General features: G+C 38.6%; 2 protein-coding genes across 2 annotated transcripts; both read left to right on the forward strand.

Annotated features, from left to right (window-relative positions):
• On the forward strand, positions 15,729-17,792 carry LOC109846027. Its single transcript, XM_020415248.1, has one exon. The coding sequence runs from the start codon at positions 15,729-15,731 to the stop codon at positions 17,790-17,792; it is 2,064 nt and encodes a 687-aa protein (XP_020270837.1).
• LOC109846028 (protein MAIN-LIKE 1-like) lies at positions 18,668-23,196 on the forward strand. Its single transcript, XM_020415249.1, has 6 exons — positions 18,668-18,782; positions 18,871-19,598; positions 19,673-19,760; positions 19,837-20,283; positions 20,352-20,612; positions 23,173-23,196. The coding sequence occupies exons 1-6, from the start codon at positions 18,705-18,707 to the stop codon at positions 23,194-23,196; spliced, it is 1,626 nt and encodes a 541-aa protein (XP_020270838.1). The 5' UTR covers positions 18,668-18,704.

The following is a 26,713-nucleotide window of genomic DNA, read 5'->3' on the forward strand; positions in this document are numbered from 1 at the left end:
AAAGGATACAAAATAAGGTGAATAAAAATTTAAACAAGAGTATCTTAAAGGTGGATGACGGTTTTGAGTAGGATACATCGTGGAGGCGGTGACGACGGTGGTGGTGATAGGGGTGGCAATGATGGTGATAGTGTTGTAGTGCAATAGTAGGCAAATTGAAAGCAGGAGCAGTTATGTACATAGTATTAGTTAAATTTACTTCGTGAAAGGATGAAGGTGACTCAGAAGATGAGGATGGAATAGGAGTATACGAAGGTATTAGTAATGCTAATTTGATATAGAGGAATTAAGAAAAGACAAATCTAACTCTTTGTTTGAATAGTAGTACAAGTTTCCAAAGAAGGTGACATCTATACACTAGTGAGATTTGAATTCTTGGACTATTCGGAACATAACATCTATACACTTTGTGAAAAGGACTATGTCCTAACACGATGCAGCAAGCTAAGCGAGGCAACAACTTGTCATGTTCATTTTGTGGAAGAAGAACAAGACAAACATAGCCAAAAGATCGAATCTGGGAATAATTAAACTAAGATTGAATCTGGGAATAATTAAACTAAGTTTTGTGTAGTCAAGAGTATGGGCATGTGTTTGTAAATAACAATGAAGGGGTAACATTGATTAAGAGGACAACAGTGAGAAGAGCTTCAGCCCAAAAGATCAAGGAACATGTGTAGTGAGCATAAGACCATGTGTAGCTTTAAGAATGTGTCGATATTTGTGTTTAGCAACACCATTTTGTTCTTATGTGTGAGAACAAGACTATTGAGTAATAGTTCCATATGATTTAAGAACATTTTCCATAGATGACATAACATATTCACATGTACTATCAGATCAAAAGACTTTAGTTTTATTATTAAACTAAGTATAAATCATATTGGTAAAGTTTTTATAAATATCAAAGAATTATGCACGTGATTTCAAGAGATAGACCCAATCCTATCTAGAAAATCCATTAATATCTATATCCATACATGGATGCAAGAGGCGGAGGACCTAAAATATCAAAATGTACTAAATCAAACGGTTCAAAAAAAAGTCCGTTGTGAGTCATAAAAGGTTAAGCAAATTATTTTGCAAGATGATAATCAGTATAATTATTTTGTGCAACAAGCATTATAGCACCATGAGAAGGAGTACTATTCAAAAGACGAATCCACGACACCTCAAAAATAAATTCTACAACAGCTGCTGTAAGTTACGGAAGTGGTGATCTGTGAAGAATATGGGCCCTCAACGATTCAAATTCAGGGCACAAATCACATCCCAAAATGATATATATGCTAACGATTACGCTAAGCCTCAAAATCTTAGGCAAAATCAGGTAATGATACTAGGCCATTCACATCCAATAGTTTGAGTTTTTCCTAATAGTTGAAAAAAAAAGAGTATAGAAATCCTGAATAGATCAATCATCCTGGTGAGTTTCCTGAAAGACTTGATATAACTGATATTCTCTGACAACTCTAGTTTACACGAACATGTGGGATAAAATGTCCACTATTCATGCAAAGTAGAGAGATTATTAATAGATAGTCGAATAGTACTAGATACATATCACATAATATATGCATTATTTGCCAATCCATATGGTTCCAGTAATAATCCCTGGTGTACCAACTGAAACATCAGTTCTAGAGCTCGAACTAGATGATGCAACAATTGGCAAAGTGTGAGGAGAACATGGAAGAGAACCATCAATATATCCCCACAACCAAATGCACGAAGATTATACTAAATGGTTAATGTGCATGTCGTGTCGTTTTCAACTTCAGTGAATTGAATATCAATAGCTAGGAAGGTGCAAAGTGTTTACTTGTTCATATTTTTTATAGGACAAATCTGTTCCAAAAAAAAGTAAAAAAAGTGGGCAAATCTTGAAAGTGGCCAAGACTTGATGGGCTTGAGGGTTTCTAATAAAAGTGGGCAAGGCTTGATGTCTGTAATCAATAGGATCCCTCTTCTTGAAGCAACCCTCTTCAAACCCTCGACTTTGATCCCTTTAACAGGCCTCGACGGTGGTAATCAGTGACACAGATAAACGAATTCGATTGCCTACACAAACTTCAATGGTAGTGATTGGTGACAAAGGCAATTAGCAGTGATTTCTTGGAGAGGATCTCAACTGCGAGCCGCGATGATGAGCTAACTTAATGACTAGCAATGACTATGATGACGATGATGTTCGACTGTTTTGGTGTGATGACGATGAGGTTACGATTATGATGATGATGATAATAGTTAGGTTCAATTGCTGTCTAGTTTGGTGCTCAAGTGACGATGACGAGCATAAAGAAAGAAGCCAGATGTAGTAGATGATCTATTATAGACATGACGGTGTAGCAAGTTTGACTGGTCAGAATTAATGGCTGCCTTAGGGTTAGGGTTAGGGTTTTGCGTATGGATGGTTAAGATTTGATATGAAATTTGTGCATGGCTGAGATTAGTTTAAGATCATACCTCTGTTACCAAGATAATTAGGATAAAATTAATATGTATCCTTGTATTGATCTAAGGATATAATACAAAATATATAGACAAGATATTGTTCCTAGTTGTAATAGAACTCATACTCCTATACAAAACAGGGGTCAATATTGGGCATGTATGTATATAAATATAAACTATCTCAATTGACATAAATACAAATATTTTACTTCATGTTCATACTCCTCAGAAACATATCTACAAAGTCATATAAAAATAGCCAAGGTTATGTGTTTAACACATTAAATTTGTTGCTTTTGGGTTATAATCTAGGGCGTGTTTGTTTCGTTTCCACAAATTTATTGATATAGGGTTTTAGCCTAAAATCTCATTTTCATAGTTTTTCATGCATATCCTAGAAGGAGATTTTTTTCACCCTTAAAAAAAAGAGAAGAAATGTATTTCCTTCAAATTTATTGTTTGGTATGCATAAAAAAATAGAACCAATTTTAGCAAAAGAAGAGATAAAAATATAGGTCTTAAAAAAACAATTGTAACATCTCTCTGCAATATCTAATTGCCAAAATATTAGGTTTCTAGCGGTTTCCTCTCAAAAACTTCTAATTTTGATACAATTACCATTTTTGTCATCAGGTATTAAATATCAACTCTCTTATTTTATTTTATATGATATATTTCATCACCCCTATCATACTTTCCTCTCATCTATTTCTTCTAACTTGGAGGTAATATCATTTACAATAGCTGTCAAAGATTCAAATTGGAAAAATGCTAAGGTAGCTAAAATCAAAGCACTTGAAGACAACAAAACTTTTACTCCCACTTCCCTACCTCTAGGAAAGAAACCCATTAGATGCAAATGGGTTTACATAATAAAGTAATTCAAATGGTGCTATTTAGCGGTAAAAGCACACCTTGTAGCAAAGGGTTTCACTCAAATAGAAGGACTTCATTACCAAGAGACATTTGCTCTCGTTGCTAAACTGGTCACTGTTTGATGCCTTCTTGTGGTAGCTACTATTCAAAATTATCCTTTGTACCAACTTGATGCCAACAATGCCTTTCTTCATGGTGATCTAGCTAAAGAAATTTCTAGGAAAATTCCACTAGGATTTTCTAAACAAGGAGAGTCATGTATGTCGTCTTCATAAATCTCAATATGGCCTAAAGTAAGCTTCTCGCAATTAGTTTTTAAAGTTATCCTCAATGCTCATTGATGCAGGTTTCACACAATCTAGGGGCCATTATTCCTTTTTCACATTGATTGCATATCCATTCTTTACAGTTGTCTTGGTATATGTTGATGATATAATCATCACAGTTAATCATCCTATTGTCATATGTGTCTTCGAGAATTTCCTTCAATCTCATTTTCATATTCAAGATTTGAGAATTTTGAAATATTTTATTGGTATTGAGGTTGTTAGATCATGCTCAAGCTTGGTTTTAATAGTTCATGGGTGTAATTGATTTCGTTTAGTTTTATATTGTGTGCTCTTGAATAGTGAACCCTCGGGTTTCTTTAAACCAACTAGGGGACTTTGTCAAGGGAACCCCTATCACCTTACCTCTTTCTTTTATATTTAGAAGGACTCACAACCTTGCTAAAAAATAAGGATATGTTGATAATAGTGTATTGTAGTGGGTTTTAGTCCCACATTGCTTGGGAGAACAAACCTCACACTCCTCTACTTGTATAAATATATGTGCACACTCAATATTCAATTCAAGGGAAATTTACCCAAGATTCTCTCTCTCTCTTACTTTAACATGGTATCAGAGCTAGGGCTATTTCCCTTTCAATAAAATTTTTAACGCTTTTGCGTTCTTTTGCCAAATCTTGGCCTTATTGCTTTGCAGCCGTTTAATGTTTTATTTTTTTTATTTTTATTTTTAATTATTTGGCGTTCATCTGCCAGATATTTTGGCCTTGTCGTTTTGCGGCCTCTTAACGCGTTTCGCGTTCTCGTTTAACCTTCGGGTTCTATTTTAAACCTTCGGGTTTCATTCTAACCTTCGGGTTCTATTTTAAACCTTCGGGTTTCATTCTAACCTTCGGGTTCTATTTTAACGGCATTGTCGTTTCAAGACCGTCTCTCGGTCTCAAATTAACGGCATCGTCGTTTCAAGCCGTCTCTCGGCCTCAAACGAACGACATTAGTAACAGCATCTCGACATCTTAACGTCTCAAGATTGCTGTTATGGCTCCTTCAGAGAAGATTCCCAAACCACCTTTGCCCCTCAATGATCAAAGTGACTGGGCAGGGTGGTCCACCATTGTCACCAATGCCTTGCGTGGCGCTGGTTTGCTTGATCATCTCACCAGTACGGGACCAGTTCCACCGTCCATCAGCACTGTTGCTTCATCCAGTACTATTGCCTCTGGCAGTGGTGATGTCGATCTTCAGACTGCTCGTGCTCTCTATGTCAAGGAGAGTTCAGAGTGGCAATTGCAGGAATTTCGTGTTATGGATTATCTCACTCGCTGTGTTGGCTCTGGTCTCACTGTCGAGATTGGCTCGCTTCCCTCTGCTCAGGCCATGTGGACTCGTCTCACTGAGCGTTTCACTGAGTGCTCGGGTGCACGGGAGGCATATCTTCTGCAACGCATTTCTCTACAACGCAAAGGTAGTTCATCTCTGCAGTCCCATTTTGGACAAATGCAAGCTTTTTGGACAGAGTTACGCTCCATGCTTCCTGGACGTAATTCCACATATGAAGACTGGCTAGCCTGGTACGAACGGCATGAGGTGCATCAATTGTTTCAGTCCCTTCCTGAATATTCAACTATGGCTGATCAACTACTTCACCAGCCTCAATTTCCGACTTTGGCCTCAGTTATGGGAGCTCTCACTGCTTATGAGACCCGGCAGCAGACAGCACGACTCAATTTGTCAACAGACACTCCTACCTCTTCACTCGAGACTGTTTTGTCTGTACCTGTCACTGCTCCTGTTATGAATTATACTTCTCCACAGGCTCCCTCTCCACAGGCTCGATCTAAGCTCTCTTGCAAATATTGTAAGAAGGAAGGACACCGCATTGAGACATGCTTCAAGCTTCATCCTGAGTTACGTTCCTCAGGTACTGGACGTGGTCGGCGACCCCCTCAGTCTCAACCCTCTCGTACACCAGGATTGTTGGCCAATGCTATACCTTCTACTACTTCAGACTCTACTATTCAAGCTATTGAAAGTCTTCGCCGTCAACTTGATGCTTTTCAACATATCACCTCTACATCCGCCGCACAACTCTCTGGTATGCATTTTGCTGGTTCTTCAGCTAATCCTTCAGTCTCTGGTATGAATGATCTCTGGATTTTTGACTCTGGTTGTTCCTTTCATATGACTTGTAATGCCTCACTTTTATCCTCTGTCTTTACTTCATCCTCTCTTCCTCCTATCTACACAGCTGCTGGACAACCATTGTCCATTACTCAGTATGGCTCTATTACCCCACAAAATGATCCATCTGGTCGTCTAACACTTGGTCCCGTCTATGTGGCTCCACAATTGTGCTTGAATTTAATTTCTATTAGCTCTTTATGCATGGCGGGCCTGTTTGTCTCATTTTCTTCTGATACTTGTATTGTGCAGGATCCACAGACGGGCAAGACGGTTGGGGCGGGTCGTAGGAGGCACAAACTGTATTTTCTGGAATATCTTCACCTTCCAGAGTCCATACGTCCACGTTCTCTTGTTGCTTCTCTTTGTTCGTCAAAACCCTCTACCTCGCTTCCTGCCAATTTATGGCATAGACGACTTGGTCATGTGTGTAATAAAAGGCTGGAGAGTCTTATTCAGTCTGGAGTACTTGGTCCTGTATCATCTAGTTCTAGTATTGAGTCATGTGCTGGTTGCAAATTGGCTAAATTCACTGCTTTACCATTTAAAATGAGTACATCTGTATCCACTTCCTTATTTGATTTAGTACATTCTGATATTTGGGGGCCAGCTCCTTTGCCTTCTTCATCTGGCTACTTATATTATGTTAGTTTTATCGACGATTTCTCTCGTTTTACATGGGTTTACCTACTTAAGAATCGCTCTGACGTACTTACTGCTTATCAAGCCTTCACTGCTATGATTTTCACTCAATGGCAATCTCGTATTAAAGTTTTTCGTTCTGATTGTGCCAAAGAGTACCTATCCTCTGCCATGCGCTCTATCATGTCCTCTCATGGGACTATCTTTCAACAGTCATGTCCCTACACTCATGAGCAAAATGGTGTTGCTGAACGCAAACATCGTCATATCCTCGATACTGCCCGATCAATGCTCATTTCTTACTCTGTTCCTCGTCGTTTCTGGGCTGAGGCTATTCTCACCGCGACTCATGCCATTAATATCACTCCATCTAGCTCTCTTTCCGGTGCTACTCCTTATAGTCGTGTTTATACTCATCCTCCCCGTTATGATCTAGTTCGCGTTTTTGGTTGTCGATGTTTTGTTTTTCTGCCATCTCACGAACGTGATAAATTGTCTCCCAGAGCAGTTTCTTGTGTTTATTTAGGAATTAGTTCAGAACATCGAGGTTATCGTTGTTATGATCCCGCAACTCGTCGAGTTCATATATCTCGTCATGTTCAGTTCGAAGAGGATTCTCCATATTATTCTACTTCTGATGACTTTAATTTCCTCCACTCTACCGATCATGCTTCCCCGTCCACTGCATCACCCACTTCTTCACCTCAATTTTCCTTTCGAGATCTCCCTGACATCTCTCCCTCTCCTTCTGTTGACTCTTCCTCACCTGAGTCTTCTCTTACACCATCTAATCCATATCCTGTGGACACAACTCTCACTCCAGAAAATACTGTTGATCTTCATGCACCTGCGCCAGCATCTCCCCCGCCTGAGGTTCCTCTTGCTCTTCGTCGAGGCAAACGCCCACATGTCATGCCTGCCCGGTATGCTTCTGTTACTTCTTATTCACCTATCTTTCATAACTTTCTTGCTGCCATTCATACTATTGTTGAGCCAAAGTCCTTCCAAGAGGCAGTTCAAATTCCAGAGTGGCGACAAGCTATGGCTGAGGAATTTCAAGCATTTCAGCAAACTCATACCTGGGATATTGTTCCCTGTCCTCCTGGGATCTCTCTTGTTGGCAGTAAATGGGTTTATAAGGTCAAGTTTCGTCCTGATGGCACCATTGAACGTCGAAAAGCTCGTTTAGTGGCTAGAGGTTTTACTCAGCAACAAGGTATTGATTATGAGGAGACCTTTGCTCCTGTTGCTCAGATGCCCACTGTGCGTACTCTCCTTGCGGTCGCTGCTGCTCATCGTTGGCCCTTATACCAGATGGATGTCAAAAATGCTTTTCTTCATGGCTCTTTATCAGAGACCGTATATATGCAACCGCCTCCAGGGTCAAATATTCCTCCGGGACATGTATGTCTCCTTCGTCGTGCTGTTTATGGTCTCAAACAGGCACCCCGCGCTTGGTTTGAGTGTTTTCGCGATGTTGTGCTCAAAGCGGGCTTTATAGAAAGTCATCAAGATGCTTCTCTGTTTGTTCGCACTACATCGCGTGGCAGGGTTTTATTACTCATCTATGTAGATGATATGATCATTACAGGTGATGATATGACAGGTATACAATACGCAAAATCTCAGTTGCAACAACAGTTCCACATGAAGGATCTTGGATCTCTTCGGTATTTCCTTGGTCTAGAAATTTCTCAAGGCCCGCGGGGTGTATTACTGTCTCAACAGAAGTATCTCTCAGATATTCTAAATCAAGCTGAGTTAACTGATAATACAACTGTCGATACTCCACTCCAGCAGAATGTCAAACTTTGCTCTACTGACGGTGAGCCTCTATCTGATCCTACCCGATATCGACATCTTGTTGGTCAGTTGGTCTATTTGTGCATCTCTCGACCAGATATCTCTCATGCTGTTGGTATTGTCAGTCAATTTGTTAGTGCCCCACGTTCTGTACACTATGCTGTCTTATTACGGATTCTTCGGTACCTCCGGGGTACTAGCACTCGCTCACTTTTGTTTCCTGCTACATCTAAGTTAGAGCTTTGTGCATATTCTGATGCTGATTGGGCTGGTGATCCAACTACCAGAAAGTCTACCACAGGTTATTGTATATTTCTTGGTGATTCCCTTATTTCCTGGCGAAGTAAGAAACAAGATGTTATTGCTCTTTCCAGTACTGAGGCAGAGTATCGTGCAATGTCCACAACAGCTAAAGAGATTATTCATCTTCGTCGCCTTCTCAGTGATTTCGGTATTTCTGTTACGACTCCTACTCCTCTCTACTGTGATAATAAGAGTGCCATCCAGATTGCTAATAATCCAGTATTTCATGAAAGGACCAAACATATTGAGATCGACGCTCATTTTGTCCGTCACCAAGTTATCAAGGACAAGACAATTCTACTTCCTCATGTTTCAATTTTCTAAATTGACTACATCTTCGTTTCAATATATTCAACTGCATTCACCTTAATTTTTCATTTGTTGATAATAGTGTATTGTAGTGGGTTTTAGTCCCACATTGCTTGGGAGAACAAACCTCACACTCCTCTACTTGTATAAATATATGTGCACACTCAATATTCAATTCAAGGGAAATTTACCCAAGATTCTCTCTCTCTCTTACTTTAACAGGATATAAAAGGAATATAACTGGAGCTGTGGCAAGTCGAGGGGAACCATATATTTCCCACTTTTTCGCTAACGATAGCCTACTTTTTGCCAAAGCCACAAAAATTGAATGTGAGGTTCTGAAGTATACTCTTAGTACATACAAACATGCATCGAGCCATATTGTTAACTTTGAGAAGTCTATAATTTTTTTTAGTCACAATACTCCCTCTCTAGAGTGAGAGATTGTCAACCAAATACTTAAGAGTTCAAGTGGTGGCATGTCATGAAAAATATTTGGGCTTGCCTATGATAGTAGGAAGATACAAATGCCCAAGCTTTTGAATCCATCAAAGATAGAGTATGGAAGTGAATTCAAGGGTGGAGAGAGAAACTTTTATCAAAGGCGAGAAAGGAAATGTTGATAAAGGCAATTGCATAATCCATACAAACATAATGAGTGTGTTCAGAATGCTAGTTAGATTATGCGAGAATCTAATAAAAATGTTGAAACAATTTTGGTGCGGACACAGAAAAGATGGTGGGACAACTCATTAGATGAGATGAGAGAGGATGTGCAAGTTAAAGAAAGAAGGTGAGATAGGATTCCGAAACCCACAGTCATTTAATATGGCATTACTCACGAAGAAGGGATGGCGGATGCTCAACAAATTAGAGATTTTATGATGTCAGGTTTTGAAGGCTAAGTATTTTTTTTTTAATTGTAGCTTCATGGTTGAAATTAGACAATAGTCCCTCTCTAACATAGCGAAGCATTTAGGAGGGAAGAACAGTGCTAGAGCAAGGAGTAAGATGGCACATTGCTACAAGCTCTAAAGTTGATGTTTGGAGACATAAATGGAATCTTAGACCTAGCACTGTTAAACCTATTTCACCATCGCAAGAAGGGATGAGATACTTTAAAGTTTCTTATCTAATTGATCGAGATAATAAAGACTGAAATGTAAATATGCTAAGAGATGTATTTGTTCAACAAGACACTAAAATCATTAAAAGTATTCCATTAAGCAAGCATGACACAACTGATAGAATTATTTGTATACAAGCAATAGAAGGTTTAATGTAAAGAGCAATTATCATGTGGTGTTCTAAGATAAGTGCAAAAATATAGAGGGTCTTAGTGATTGTGCATCATCTAGTGGTGAGGGACACAATGGTGTGTAGGAGCGACTGTAGAAATTACGAGTACCAAACAAGATCATGCTCTTTAGTTGTAGATTATGTGCAATTATTTTACCAACCTGTTATAATTTAACAAAATGTGGGATGGAGATAAAGACTAATTATTTGGCTTGTAATCACTTGGTGGAAGATCCTAAAAGTGTATTCAGGGATTGTTTATAAAGCACGTGAAGTATGACAAGAAAGTGGTTTCAGCAATTTAATTAATCAATTGCAGGGGAAACCTATCCAATCATGAGTCACTAATGTGATCGAGACTCTTGATGATCATGGGCAAGATTTGTTTTTTTTTTTTTTTTTTTTTTGGTCATGGTCAATGAAAATTTTATTCATCTTCCAAGTATGAAAATTTCTTTACAACACAGCTCAGTTTTTTTGAACTGAGAATGCACTAACATCTAATCTTCCAAGTATGAAAATTTCTTTACAACACAGCTCAGTTTTTTTGAACTGAGAATGCACTAACATCTAATATCTCACATCCTCAAGTATTTACAAGGTAGTTATCCAATCCTTATCTTCCGTCGAAAATGAACCATTGAGAATAGTAGTTAGTATAATGAACTTGATCTCCTTGAACAATTGATCTGCAGTCTTCATTTCTTGTTTGAAAACTCTACTGTTCCTTTCACACCAGACACCATAGATTGATGCAGTTAGAGCTATCTTTTTGATTTTTTGTTTAAAGCCATCTCCCCTCAATCTTAGGCTATACCAGTTCATAATCAACTCCCAGTTACAGGATTTCCACTTAAATTGCAACCAATCCATGATCAGTAGCCAAACTTTCCTTGAAAATTGACATTCGAAAAATAGGTGATTCCTGCTCTCTGTGCCAGTACACCAGCAACAAATGTTTTCATTCACAATTTTCCTTTTGATCAGTCTGTCCAGTGTGGGCAATCGATCATGAGCTGCCAGCCAGCTAGTAAATGAATGCCTGGGTAAACATGATGTCTCCCACACAATTTTATACCATGGCATAACAGGGCCAGCATGAGATAGAACAGAGTATAGAACAGAAAGCTTGATTTTTGAATCTCTGGTACTTTCCTGAAATATTTGTATCAAGTTGTTAAGACCACCATAAAGTCTCAGGGCTTTATCTCTGACTTTCAGAATGTTTTTCCACATCCAAGAATCTCTGCTTCTTGCTTGAACATTCCAAATATTATTTTGCTTTAGATATGTGCCATGAATCCATTTGATCCAAAGAATTTCTTTGTTTGAGTGAATGAGCCATAGAGTTCTGAGAGTTGAAGCCAAACTCCATGTAGGAGCTGAATATATGCCAAGCCCTCCTTGTTTCTTGCTTAGACAGACCTTGTCCCATGAGATAGGATGCATTTTCTGAGCCTGGTCTGATTTCCCCCACAAGAAAGATCTACACATTCTATCAATTTCATGCAGGACCTTTTTAGGCAGTACATAGTTTGATGTCCAATAGATTTGGATGCCCAGAATGATGCTTTTGATAATTTGCAGTCTGCCTGCATAGGATAGCAATCTATTTTTCAGACAAGCTTGGAACTGGTTTGATATTCTGTTCATCAAAGGAGAACAGTCATGATATGATAATCTTCTGCAGATCAGAGGAACCCCCAAATACTTGATAGGGAATACACCTTCAGTAAAATTCAAGATCCTTTCAATTTGTCTTTTAGTAATGTCATCAACACCTCCAAAGAAGACCTTGCATTTATCTTTGTTTGCTTCTAGACCTGATACTGAGCTAAAATCCTTGAAGCAATCAAGAAGGAGTTTCACTGAGTGAGGATCACCCTTGGAGAAAAGAAGGAGGTCGTCGGCAAATATCAGATGTGTGATCCTATACAAAGCACAGCCAGGATGAAATTTAAACTCCCTGTTATCCTTAAGACCCTCCAATTTCCTGGAAAGATACTCCATACCCAAATTAAACAAGTATGGTGATAGCGGATCACTTTGTCTTAAACCCCTCTCTCCTTTGAAATAACCATGAAGGGTTCCATTCAATGATATGGAATATTTAGTTGAAGAGATACACACCATAATCCAATTTATGAAATTTGCAGGAAAACCAAGGCCCACAAGCATCTCATTTATTAGATTTGTTCTTCATGGTAAGCTGGAGCATTTGGCTGAATCGCAATGCTGTAAGGAATGGAGAAGAGAAACTATCAGCTAGGGTATATTTACTATTTTAACAGAATTTATACAATATAAGGAGGAGCACAGGGGCAATCCATCGATGGCTATAATTGAGGCAATAGAATTCCAACCTGGATTCTATAGAATTTTTATAGTTGGAGCATGGGACAATATTATAGGCAAAGGTGGAATTGGACTCATCATCCTTAACCCCGAAGGGGAATTTGTAGCAACCAGAGCTATGCCTATTTCTTGCATTATTTTCATCAATGTAGCCGAAGCAATTGCTATTCAAGAAGGCTTACTCATAGCCAAGGAATTACAGGTGGTGAAATGTTCTGTACATAGTAATGCAAAATTAGTGATCGAGAGTTGTGCTAGTAAGAAAGAGTGCCTTGCAAGCTCTGGAACTATCATTGATGGAGTTAAAGTTTTATCTAATATTTTTTATGTAGTTTCTTTTTATTTAATCAAAAGAACATTAAATGGTTTAGCATATTAGATAGCTTGTGTGGCTAAGTTAGTCTCTTATACTTTATCGTGGATTGAGTCAGTTGCTGTGGGACTAACAGATTTGATTCAATAAAACATTGCTACATTTGTGGATTTAAAAAAAAAAGACAAGGCATTTATTTAACCCAATGAAAATATGCATTGGATATTCTTTCTGATTTGGGTATTATAGGTGGATGCACTTGTGATTTTCGAAAGGAGAAGAACCTAAAGCTTAATCATGAAGATGGTCCTTTACTTATAAAATCATCTCAATATTGTCGACTCGTTGGGCACCTACTAGGGGTGTTATCGGAGCGGATACGGTTCGGATATCACACTTACCATTTCCATATCCGCTTTTTATAACAAAAACCGACCTGGTTTCAGCGCTGAGGCTGAAACCAGGTCGGTTTTTGCAAATAAAACTGAATGGGGTCGTTTTTTGGGAATAAAAATCCAAATAGGTTGGTTTTGAAAATTTGTCCAAAATTAGTATCGTACGCCATTTATAGCACAATTACCCAGACAATTCATTGAGACAGCAATGCAGGGCACCCAGATGCAATTTCAAGGCTTAGACACAAAAAGTTTAGATAACATTTGAGACAACATTCAACAGCCATATAGACAAAACACAAATAATCAAATTATTCATGAGGTTCCAAAAATTAAGAAATTGCGTCCATTTCTCCAATATCAAATATGCATGCCAAAATCGGGAGAATGGAATAAATGCAGAAAAATGGAACAGAACCAGTTATCAATATATGCCTTTATAAACAATAGATCCACTAGAAGTAAACATCAGACTTATGTATCTCTCCATCCGGTGAAAAACTCGACGCTGATATTGCTGTAGCCATCTTTGTTTTTTATGCTCCTTCAAGAAAAGTTGGAAGACCTAGGGGTCCACTTGCATCCAAAACCTTAATTTTTGTCACACTACAATTAAACGAGCACTATATCAACATAATATGAAAGAAAAATATGAAGGCTCTTGAATAAGTTATAATTTCTTAAATATCAGAACAAACAAAAGGATCCAATAAATTCCACACACACGCCGAAAGCTCATGAAATTGTCATTCTGGACTTCTAGAATTTCAGTGAGGAGAACGGAGAACGGCGAGGATCTGACGACGAAGACGACACCTGGACGGAGATCCGGTGGGAGACGACGCCTGGACGAAGGGCTGGAGGGAGACGACGCCTGGAGTGGACGGAGGGTTGGAGGGAGATGACGCCTGGACGAAGGGCTGGAGGGAGACGACGCCTGGAGTGGACGGAGGGCTGGAGGGAGACGACACCTGGAGTGGACGGAGGGCTGAAGGGAGGCTGGAATTGATAGATCGGGGTTGGAAATTGAGTGGAGGGAGTAGAGGCGGATTTCACAGATTCACAAAGCTAGGGTTTTAGTTGTAGTTGGTATTGGGTTAGCGGTTACGGGTTTCTAATTTTAACTTTAGGACCCGAAATATTATTACATTGCGGATATCCATATCCGCAACCCTCATATCCGTATCCGAATCCGTATCCGAAAAAAAATCCGAAACCGGATCCGTATCCGAAACCGTATCCGCCCGGTTTTAAAATTTGCTTACCATATCCGCATCCGTTCGGATACGGATGCGGATCGGTTCGGATATATCCGAACTGTTTGGCACCCCTAGCACCTACTCTACCTCACATTCTCATGACCTAACCTAGTTTACTGTATTAATTTTTCATAAGTCAACCTCAATAATCTCATTAGCAAGCTACTCTTCATGTAGTTCACAACATTAAATCAGCTCCTTGCATTAATATATTTCTCTCATCCAATAATGCACTTAAAATGCATGCTTATTGTGACTCTGATTGGAGGAGTTTTCAACATCTAGATGATTGATAACTGGATATTGTAGGACAAACTTTCAAAACCAACCGTTTTTGGATTTTATTTGTAAAAAACGACCACTTTTGAAAATAATTACAAAAACCGACCTGTTTTCAGCCCAGCGCTGAAAACAGGTCGGTTTTTGTAAAAAATTCTCCGAAACATCACGGGAGTTCAACTCCCGTGAAGTTTATGGGGAAATTAAACTTCACGGGAGTTGAACTCCCGTGAAGCTTAATTTGTGCTTAAAACTCCACGGGAGTTCAACTCCCGTGGAGTTACAGTCAAACATTCCCAGAGAACCGATCTCGGTTCTCTGGGAAATTGGGACTGCAACTTCACGGGAGTTGAACTCCCGTGAAGTTGCAGTCAAAAATTCCCAGAGATCGACTCTCTGAGAATTTTCGACTGTAACTCCACAGGAGTTGACCTCCCGTGGAGTTTTGGCTCCCCTATAAAGCCGCGCTGGCACAGCAAACCCTATTCTTTCGTTCGAAACCCACTCCTTCGTTCCCGTTAGCCGCCGCCCCTGTGCCGTCGCCACCGCAGCTAGGAAAATAGAGGGAAAATTATCAATGGGGAAATTATCAATAATTTTTGTGAAATTTGTGAAGAATTAGTGTGTAATTTATCAATAATTTTGTGAAATTAGAGGGGAAATTATCAATAATTTCGAAAATTATTGTATTTAGAGTTTAGAATTTAATTGTGAATTATTTAGATTTTGTGAAGAAAAATTAGATTTTAGATTTTTGCATATGTATGATATAAATTAGATTTTAGAATTTAATTGTGAATTATTTACGAATTTTGTGAAGACGTATTAAATAATTTTGCGTATTTAGAGGTGAAATTATCAATTAATGTGGAAATTAGAGTTACTACCTAAATGTAAAAATTAGTAACAATCAATATTTATTTGGCTTTTCGTGTAATATTGATATTGAATTTTTCACTCTTCAGAGGTAACGATGAATGATCGAATTGTAATTCTCTGTTCTTATGATGGGAAGATTAATTACCTCGAGAATAATATGCCCGTTTATGAAGGAGGCACGACGAGACCGTTGTTCATAACAAAATCGTGTACTTTCGATGAGTTGGTTAATGAATTACACAAACTTACATTAACTAACTCACGTGAGTATCACCTCAGTGTGGTTTGCAATTATCCTGTTGTGGAGAACAGAACAAGTGGCATTCAAATATCAAGTGACTACGATATGGGTCTCATTCATGTCTTACACGACGAGAAGCGTTCGGTCGAATTGTTCATTGAAAAACATCAGAGAGATTTGGGCAAATCGTTGAACTACGAAGGAATGTATTCCCGCATGTTGGAGGATCCTGAAGTTGATTCTGTAGGCTTTTTATCTCCTCAACAAGATGAATGTTGGACACAATCACAATACATGAGCGGTCCTTCGTTCGTGGGCACTTCGAATGCTTTCGATACTAACACGGGAATTCAAGAAGATAATGCAAGTGTTGAATCCGAGAATGATGATGAAGAGGAGGGATTACAAATTAATAGCATGACCGTGATAGATCGTGATGACGGGGAAATCCAACACATCGACGGGGCTTATGTTAATAATGAGTATGTCGGCTTAGAGGATCCGCCGCCCGATGAACTTCAAGGAGATGAATGGATTGATAACTCCGCGATGGAAAGTGTTCCTATTGGCACTAATAGCGGTGTTGATACACAGGCCGAGGACTTCTCATTCATCAAGGGAGATCTTTACGAGAGTAAGGAGAAATTGATCCATGCTATTCGCACGTATTCCATTGCAAAAAATGTGAAGTTCAGGCCAACCAAAAATAATACTACAAGCTATAATGTGGTTTGTTTCTATCGCAAAGATGACGATGTCGAAGATAATAGTGGACACCACGACGGCAATGCGAGGTGTCCGTGGAAGCTTAATTCACGCTCGGGTTCAAGAGTAGGTGGGCAATTCAAAATCACGGCATACAATGGACTCCACACTTGTAGCAATCCTCGATTAGAGATGAATAACAAGAATGCGTCCTCTTCTTTTATATATCGATTGATTTTACCGCATCTGAGGGAGGATCTTGATCTAAGGCCGAAAGATATCCGTCTTTTAGTGCATAAAGCCACCAACTTGGATGTATCATATCACAAGTGTTGGAATGCTAGGAGGAAGGCGATGATAAAAATATTCGGGGATTGGGATAATTCGTATGAGATTTTACCTCATTATCTTGAAGCACTCAAAAGAGAAAATCCGGGGACTGTCTACGAAGTATCTTCGGACCCCGTTGATGGCGGAGAACGGCGGTTCACCGGTGTATTTTGGGTATTTGGGCCCTATATCGAGGGCTTTCGATATTGCCGTCCTCTTCTTCGCATTGATGGAACTCACTTATATGGTAAATACAAAGGCGTTTTGCTTGTTGCAACCGGAGTTGACGCGGATGGCGGGTTGTTTCCTTTAGCATTCGCAGTGGTTGATGTTGAAAATACAGAGAATTGGGCTTGGTTTTTTGCATGCATTAGATATCATATCCCTAGTGTGGGGACGCGGCCGATTACATTCATATCTGATAGGATGAAAGGAATTCCAAGAGCACTCCAACGACATTTCCCGCCACCACATGCACATCGCTATTGCTTGCGACATATTAGAGACAACTTCAAGAAGAAGTATGGAAACGCTCAGGTTCAAGACTTACTTTGGCAAGCCGGTTGTGCAACAGAAAAATATGTTTATGAACAAATACGAGAGAGGATTAAGTTCATTTCACGAGCTGCACATGATTGGATCGAAACTAGTTTGGGTCCAAACAATGTTGATAAGTGGGCTTTATGTGAGGATGGCGGTCGACGGTTCTGTATGATGACTACGAACGCGTCTGAGAGCTTCAATGGCGTGCTTAAGGGAGCACGCGGCATGCCAATAGAGGCACTAGTTGCTAAAACTTTTTACAGGCTTAATAAATTCTTTGTTCGACGTCGAGAACTTGGTGAAAGACGCGGCCGATTACATTCATATCTGATAGGATGAAAGGAATTCCAAGAGCACTCCAACGACATTTCCCGTCATCACATGCACATCGCTATTGCTTGCGACATATTAGAGACAACTTCAAGAAGAAGTATGGAAACGCTCAGGTTCAAGACTTACTTTGGCAAGCCGGTTGTGCAACAGAAAAATATGTTTATGAACAAATACGAGAGAGGATCAAGTTCACTTCACGAGCCGCACATGATTGGATCGAAACTAGTTTGGGTCCAAACAATGTTGATAAGTGGGCTTTATGTGAGGATGGCGGTCGACGGTTCTGTATGATGACTACGAACGCGTCTGAGAGCTTCAATGGCGTGCTCAAGGGAGCACGCGGCATGCCAATACAGGCACTAGTTGCTAAAACTTTTTACAGGCTTAATAAATTCTTTGTTCGACGTCGAGAACTTGGTGAAAATATGCGCTCCCAGCTAACACCGAAGGTTGATGAAATGCTAGCGGCTCGGATTGTACAAGCTCGGTCATTTCAGGTTGTACGATACAGTTTTAATGAATGGGAGGTGCTCGAGGGAATAACCCATAGAGAAAATCGCTCTTACAAAGTCAATATGTTGGTGGATCGCACTTGTACGTGCACTTGCAATGTACCGCAACTACAATTGATTCCTTGTTCACATGTTGTAGCAGCTTGCTCCGACCTACAGGGTGGTGCTCGCATTTCACATTATGAATTTGTCGACGCTTGGTATTCTGCATACAACTATCAACAAACCTACAAAGAGTGTTTTCGTCCACCATACGATAGTCGACATTGGACACAAGATGGGCCACGGGGCATATTACATTCATATCCGATAGGATGAAAGGAATTCCAAGAGCACTCCAACGACATTTCCCGCCACCCATGCACTCTGTATATATGCTCATATTTTAATCACAGGTCTATTCATTATGGATCCGGGACCGGAGAATCCCGACGTTTTGTACCTTCAGGCGAGTCATTGTTCAGACCATATTGGTTCGGGAGAGGTAATACGAATAAATTAGATATATATTTCTTCGATTAATGTAATTTTTTAATGAATATACTTAAAACTGATTCTCGTTTTATGTGCAGCCCGTACCAGAGTACACGATGATCGAGCATTCCCATAGTCATTCGGCATGGGTCATAGAGGATGAGAGGGTACTAGCTTTGATCGCTCAGGCCGGTTTTCGACCGTGTTCGACGATTCGTTATATCAGGCTTGATTGGCCGCTTATCACTGCTTTGATTGAGAGGTGGAGGCCAGAGACCAACACCTTTCACATGCATATAGGGGAGTGCACGATCACTTTACAGGACGTGGCCGTCATACTTGGGCTCCGGATTGATGGACCGGTAGTTACGGGCACCGACGATCATAGTTGGCCGGAGGTATGTGGCCGGCTACTTGGACAGGTTCCCGACTTGAGGAGTGGTGCGATGAAGCTATCGTGGCTTCGTCAGACATTTCAGGGCGACATACCAGAGGATGCCTCTGATGAGACGCTCCAGTTTCATGCTCGTGCATACATATTGCACATGATAGGGTGCGTACTATTTCCTGATGCGAGCAAGACTCTCGTACATGCACGATGGCTGCCACTGCTGGAGGATTTTGGTGTATGCGGCGCACTATCGTGGGGCAGTGCGGTGTTGGCATATTTATATCGAGAATTGAGTAGAGTATCTCTGATGCAGAATAAAGAATTCAAGGGATGCTGTACGTTGATACAGATTTGGTCATGGGAGCGCATTCATATTGGACGACCCACTTTACTTATGCACCGTGACTTAGAGGGGCAGTATCCGTTGGCATACAGGTATAATTGTACACACACATATTTCATTCGTAACCTGAATATTTGTACTTATATATTCGCTATTCTGCATATAGGTATAACGTGCGATACGCTCAGTACAAATCAGCGACGCGTCACCGTCAGTTTTACCGAAATGAGCTTGATGGCCTCCAGCATGAACAGGTAAATATAAAACTCAAGAAGTATGAATATTATAGTTTTTCTGTATGATATTGATAAATGTTTTATTTTATTTCAGTTCAAGTGGAGACCCTATACACCGCCGGAGCTCGATATACATTCTCTTGCACCTATCTGCCGAGATAGTCCCGACTTGTGGAGAGCCAGAGTTCCATTGATCTGTTGGGAGATCGTAGAGATGCATGTACCGGACCGTGTGCTACGGCAGTTTACACTCTCTCAGCATATTCCAGATCCTGTTGAGCAGATCAATCGTCGGCGGTGCCCTACATCGCACCGGACTGACTGGTCCGTAGTCCGTGCGGCCTACATAGACAGGTGGGTTCAGAGGTGGGATTGCATACAGGATACGAGGCCCACAGCTGTTGACTATAACACGTATATGCGTTGGTATTGGGGTATCACACGTAGATGGATCACGCGTGACCCACAGCCTTTAGCTGGACACATGCCACGCCCACCGACAGATAGTTACATCCCTAGTGGGATGAACGAGAGAGATTACGTAAGTTTCTAAGCTAAATTATAATATTTTTTATTGAGTTGATACTTAATAAATTGTTTACCACGCAGGTCCGTGTTTTAGATAGCATTGATGCTGATATTGATGCGCACGTGACTGAGATTCAGGATCAGGTGGCGTTAGGTCTCCTCAGCAGGATCAAGAAGAGCATAGCGCAGGTGTTCCATAAGACTCACGTCGACGAGTTCGCAGGCCGTGAGGACAGGTCTCGCTCATTTGGACGGGCGTACGCTCGACGTCGACGGCCGCGTGATGATGACGCCGGCACTTCGCATGCCGATGGAGCCGGCACTTCGCATGCCGATGTTGAGGCTCATCAGCAGGAACCCAGGGGGCGGGGAAGAGCGAGGGGGAGGGGGAAGAGAGGGAGAGGAAGGAGGGGAGCTATATTGGGTTGTATTTGAACTTATTTTGATAAATTTTGTAACTTTCCTGAATTTTCAAATACTAAACTTTTGAAGGTAAATTATTGTTCATATACATAATCGTGTGTGTTTAATTCATGGTTGAATCATGTATATATTGTTGTTTGCAAATAAATTGGCATATATATGAGTTATAATTCATGGTTGAATCATGTATATATTGTTGTTTGTAAATAATTTGGCATATATATGAGTTACAGGTAAATATACAAAACCTGCACAGTAGCTGTGCATGCTGGGTGACCTGCGACTTCACGGGATTTCAACTCCCGTGAAGTTGCAGTGCCAATTTTCCAGAGATCGAGTCTCTGGTAAATTGTGACTGCAACTTCACGGGAGTTGAAATCCCGTGAAGTTGCAGTCACAATTTGCCAGAGACTCGATTCTCTGGAATGGTTGACTGTAACTCCACGGGAGTTGAACTCCCGTGGAGTTTTAAGCACAAATTAATCTTCACGGGAGTTCAACTCCCGTGAAGTTTAATTTCTCCATAAACTTCACGGGAGTCGAACTCCCGTGATGTTTCGGAGAATTTTTTATAAAAACCGACCTGTTTTCAGCGCTGGGCTGAAAACAGGTCGGTTTTTGTAATTATTTTCAAAAGTAGTCGTTTTTTACAAATAAAATCCAAAAACGGTTGGTTTTGAAAATTTGTCCGGATATTGTATTTTTCTTGGAAGTACCATCTCTTGGAGATCCAAAAAGTAGAATACTATTTCACTATCATCTATAGAGGCGGAATATCAATCCATGGCTTCGACTGCATGTGAAATCACATGGCTCAATTATCTACTTTGTGATATGTGGGTTCCATTTGAAAAAACAATATTATATTGAGACAACCTAGCAGCCCTTCATATTGCATCGAATCCCATCTTTCATGAGCGTACCAAGCACATAGAAATCATCTATCATTTGATTCACAAGAAAATTCAAGGTAGATTGATACACACTAATTTGCTCTCTACAAATCTTTAAATTGCTGATGTATTTACCAAAGTTCTTGGTCGAGATCAGTTTCATAAACTTATCAACAAGCTAGATCATTTTCTTGACTCCTCAACTTGAGGGGAGAGTGTTAGATAAGCCTTTGCAACAACATAGTAATAGCAAGATATTCATAACCATGTATCTCCAACTTGTTCATCTTCAAAACTAAATCCTATTAGTACTCAAACAAAATATTATTGTAATAGTTACTCATGTAACTACCTCCAAATTGTATCCTATTATATATAAGGAGGTGAGAATGTGAACACAATTCAATTGACTCCAAGGAACTTGTGCTACTAATTTTTACATTGTAGAAAAAAATGACTTTTATATTTTTAATTCACTTTCAAGTTACCAAACATCCCCCTAACAGGAATAATATCAACTATTTTATTAAGGATGGAAATGTTGTAGATGAATAGTAAATCCATGTTGTATAATCACCACATAAATCTCACTTTAAATTCCAAGCAGAAAAATATTTACAAAAATTTATTTTAAGAGAAACCACACCTCACAGCTCCACTAGCTGACGGTACCACATATTGAAGCATATTCATTGCTTCCTCCAACACATCTAGTAACTGACTAAAATTTATTCTCTCTCTCAGCCCATTCAAATCGCCCTCTCTCTCAATGGAATCTCATCTTCAATAAGTTACCAGTCATTTCCTCCATCGACTCTGGCAGACACTTCTTCGATGAACAATTCCCACGCACCGATCTGTTCTCCAGTCAATATTGCCTATAGATTCAAAAGTGTTTCTCTATTTTCCTCATATCTAATTGGAACTAATATTTTCTATTTTGATTCTCTTTTAATAATAATTCTTACCATTTCTTAATTTTTTTATTTTAATTTTTTATATATTTATTTATTTTTGCTGAGATCTACTTGAATCTAAGGGCATGTTTGGCAACTCCACAAAACTTGTTTTAAGTAGTAAAATATTGTTTTCCAAAACCTTGTTTTTAGTTTGGCAAAAATTAGAAATCCACCCTAAACTACTTCTTTTGTGAACCAGCCCTTATGTTGTCCAACTTTAGCCTAGCTAAAAAAGAACTTGTCTAAACCTAGTTCAATTTTGAAGTCGCCAAACACAACCTAAAGGTCTTTCGCTATTTTTGTTTATGACTGATAGGTAATAATAAATCTTTTGACAACATATTGACAATAGTTGAGTTTACTTAGTTGGTGAATTTGATGGTGGACTTTGATGTTTGATGTATTTTGACAGGCTAGATGTCGTATTCTATAAATTATCTGATGGAATCTGTAATTAGAAAATACGATGGATTTCAAGTGATGGAAGGACTTAAGGGAAATTTAGGAGCAGGGAGCATGTACATCTAAATAAGTTAAGATCTTGTTTAAGCCTGCAAGAGTTCTATTTCTGGCCTTTTTTTCTTCTTTTTTACAGCAAATTTTATTATGGCTATATTAATTTTTCAGATGCATCAATTTTCTGCTGAATAGTTGAATTAATTATTGAATGGTGATAGACTAGATATGAGAGAAGAGATGATATGAAACTAAATTCCAAGTTTTTGTTATATTATAATTATGATTAGCACTTTCCACTTCTCCTTTTGATTTTTTTTTTGCTTCATTCTATCAAAGAATTTCAATATTTGCTTGTGAAATTTAATTTACCTGACTATGTTTCTGATCGAGAACAAAGAAGAGGGAAAGAACAATGTTTTTGAGGGGGCTCCGGTAATAGATAAGGGGTTTTTGTTTCTGTGTTGTGTATTCTCAAGGAGAACACTCCACCTTTTATTGAGGCCAAGCCTATCATCTCCACCCCCTCAATAAACTGCCTCTAAGAGATTTTCTCTCAACAAACCCTACTTCCCCACTATTCTCTCAACTGAGAATAGTTGATTTGGTCACACAAGACCAAGTCAAGATAACATCTCACACTTGACCAAATTAACCAAATGACATGCCTCCCACTATCTGTGAGATCAGATGGTTTTTTTCTTACCATTACTCTCACTATTCATGGAGAGTAACTCTTATTTCATTATTCATGAAATTTTACTTGGACTTATTTATTTCTAAGTCCCATCAAACTTACATGTTTGATAAAAGATTCCGCTGATATTCCTTTTTTCAAAGGATCAGCAATCATATTTTTAGTAGTGATATAATCAACTTTGACTTCTTCAATTTCTACAATATCTTGAATATAGTGATACTGGATCTCAATATGTTTTCCTTTAGAGCAATTCACACCGCTATTGATCAAGCTAATCACTGCTTGATTATCACAATAAATATTAATAGGTCCTTCTAACAAATTGATATCTATATCAATTAAAAACTATCTTATCCAGACAACATGTGTAGTTGCCATACTGCAAGCTATATATTCAGCTTCTTGCGTATAATCTAGCAACACACCATTGTTTATTACTACTCCAAGAAACAACTCCTCCAAAGATGAATAACTATCCTGAAGTGGACTTTCCATCATCTTTATTACCTCTGAAATCAGCATCGGAGTAACCGAGGAGTTTAAGCAAATCGGCTTGATAAACCAATCTATGAGTCCATGTACCTCTGATATATTTCATAATCCTTTTAACAGCTTCCCAATATGCTGGTCCTAGATTACTTTGATATCAACTGACTAGACTTACAGCATAAGCTATATCAGGTATGGTGCACAACATTGCATACATTAAGCTTCCAATTGCTTGAGCATAAGGAATGTCTAATGGCTTTTTCCCCTCTCTAGGGCTTTGCTCTTTACATAATCTCTTTCTCATGACAAACAGAGTTAGCGCTGGATTGGAATTCTCCATTCCAAACCTTCTAAGAACTGATCTTAAATATTTTTCTTGGTTTAAACTTAGCATTCTAGACTTTCTATCTTGAATTATTTGAATTCCAAGTATATATGATGCATCTCCCATATCTTTCATCTCAAACTTTTCGCTGAGATATGTCTTGATTTTATTCAACATTTCTATGTTATTTTCAGCAAGCAATATATCATCCACATATAAGGATAATATAGTAAATTTACTCCCACTTTTCAAGACATATACATAATTATCTAATTTATTTTGAATAAGACCAAGTTTAGTGATTGTATCATAAAATTTGAGATACCATTTTCTAGAAGACCTTTTACAACCGTATAGAGATTTTATTAATTTGTAAACTTTATGCTCCTGTCCTTTCACCTGAAAACATTCATGTTGCATAAATATCGTTTCCTTCAACTCGCCATTAAGGAATACAGTATTAACATCTATTTGGAAAAACTCCAAATCAAGAAATATAACAATAGACAAAATAATTCTAATTGATGCAAATTTAACTACAAGAGAATATGTCTCCTGAAAATCTATTCCTGCCTTCTGGTTATAACCCTTGGCAACTAACTGTACTTTGAATTTATAAATAGATCCATCATTACGATATTTATTTTTAACCACTCATTTGTATCATATGGCTTTTCTATTTTCCAGTAGATCACATAACTCTCATACCTTATTCTTTTCTATAGAATCAAGTTCTTTTCTCATTGATTCTATTCATAAATCTGATTCATGTAATTTCATCGCATCAGAGAAGATTACTGGATCTTGTTCTTCTATATTTATATCTAACGAGAAACAAGATGGCTCACATGAATATAAATAGTAATCATTCATCCATGAAGGTTGTGTTCTTGGCCTTTTGTTTCCTTCAACCGGTTGGTGAGATAAATTATTTTTCATAGGTATTTTATCATTTTTAAGGTTAGGTTCATTCTTAATATCATGGTCATTAGTGGGAACAACACCGTAATAATCATCATCTATTACAGTTAGAGGTTTTATTTCCTCACGAACTTATTCCTCTTCCTCTAGGTTCTCTAGAAACGTAGCATCTCTGCTTTCAATAACCCATTTTTTTTTATTGTAGAACTTATAACCTTTTGAGTTTTTTGAATACCCTATGAATCTATACTTTACTGTTTTAAAATCCAACTTATCTCTAAGTTGGTATGGAATGAGAACATGAGCTATCCCCATTTTCTGAGATGACTCAGATTAGGTTTCCTCCCTTTCCATAACTCATAAGGTGTAGACATAATTGACTTGGTGGGAATTCTATTTAAAATGTAGTTTACAGTTAACAATGCTTTTCTCCAAAAGTTTTTGGAGAGACCAGAATGAGACAACATACATCTAACTATATTCAGTAATGTTCTGTTCTTTCTTTGAGCTACACCATTCTGTTGTGATGTATACGATATTGTTATATGCCTTTTAATTCCATGCCGAATATAATAAGTCTCAAATTCTTTAGAGTTATATTCCCCACCTCTTTCAGTTCTCAAAATTTTAATTTAGATTACAAGTTGGTTTTTAACTTATGTCTTATATCTCTTAAAGTAGTCAAGAGCTTCTAATTTTCTAGATATAAGATAGACGTGTGCAAACTTGGAATAATCATCTATAATAGTAATAAAATATTCTTTATTACTATGAGTTTTGACACTTAGGGGACCACAAATATCCGAGTGTAGCAACCCTAAAACTTCATTGGCTCTTTGTTTGCCAATAAAAGATTTTCTAATCATTTTACCAGTTAAACAATGTTCACATGGTGACACTTGAACATTAGATAGTGCAGGAAGTAAGTTCATTCTGATAATGTCTTTCATTTTTGAAATACTAATATGTCCCGGTCTAGAATGCCACAATTCAGACTCGGAAATATAACAAGACAAGTAGTTCAAATTCAAAATTTTATTATCAGAATTATTACAAGTTACTAGAAGAATGCATAATTCATGTTTGGGCACATATTTTCCCATAGCATACACTTTTGTATTTTTTCCTATAGAAACTCGGTTATTGTAGAACCTAACTGCCAGTCCTTTTTCATCAAGCTGGGAACAGAGATTAGATTACGCTAAATTCCTGGGGCATAGAATACATCTTTGAGGACAAGAATATTGTCCCCAATCCAATCTATATGAATCAATACC

The sequence above is a fragment of the Asparagus officinalis genome, chromosome 6 (genome assembly GCF_001876935.1).
Source record: "Asparagus officinalis chromosome 6, Aspof.V1, whole genome shotgun sequence".
Classification (NCBI taxonomy): domain Eukaryota; kingdom Viridiplantae; phylum Streptophyta; class Magnoliopsida; order Asparagales; family Asparagaceae; genus Asparagus; species Asparagus officinalis.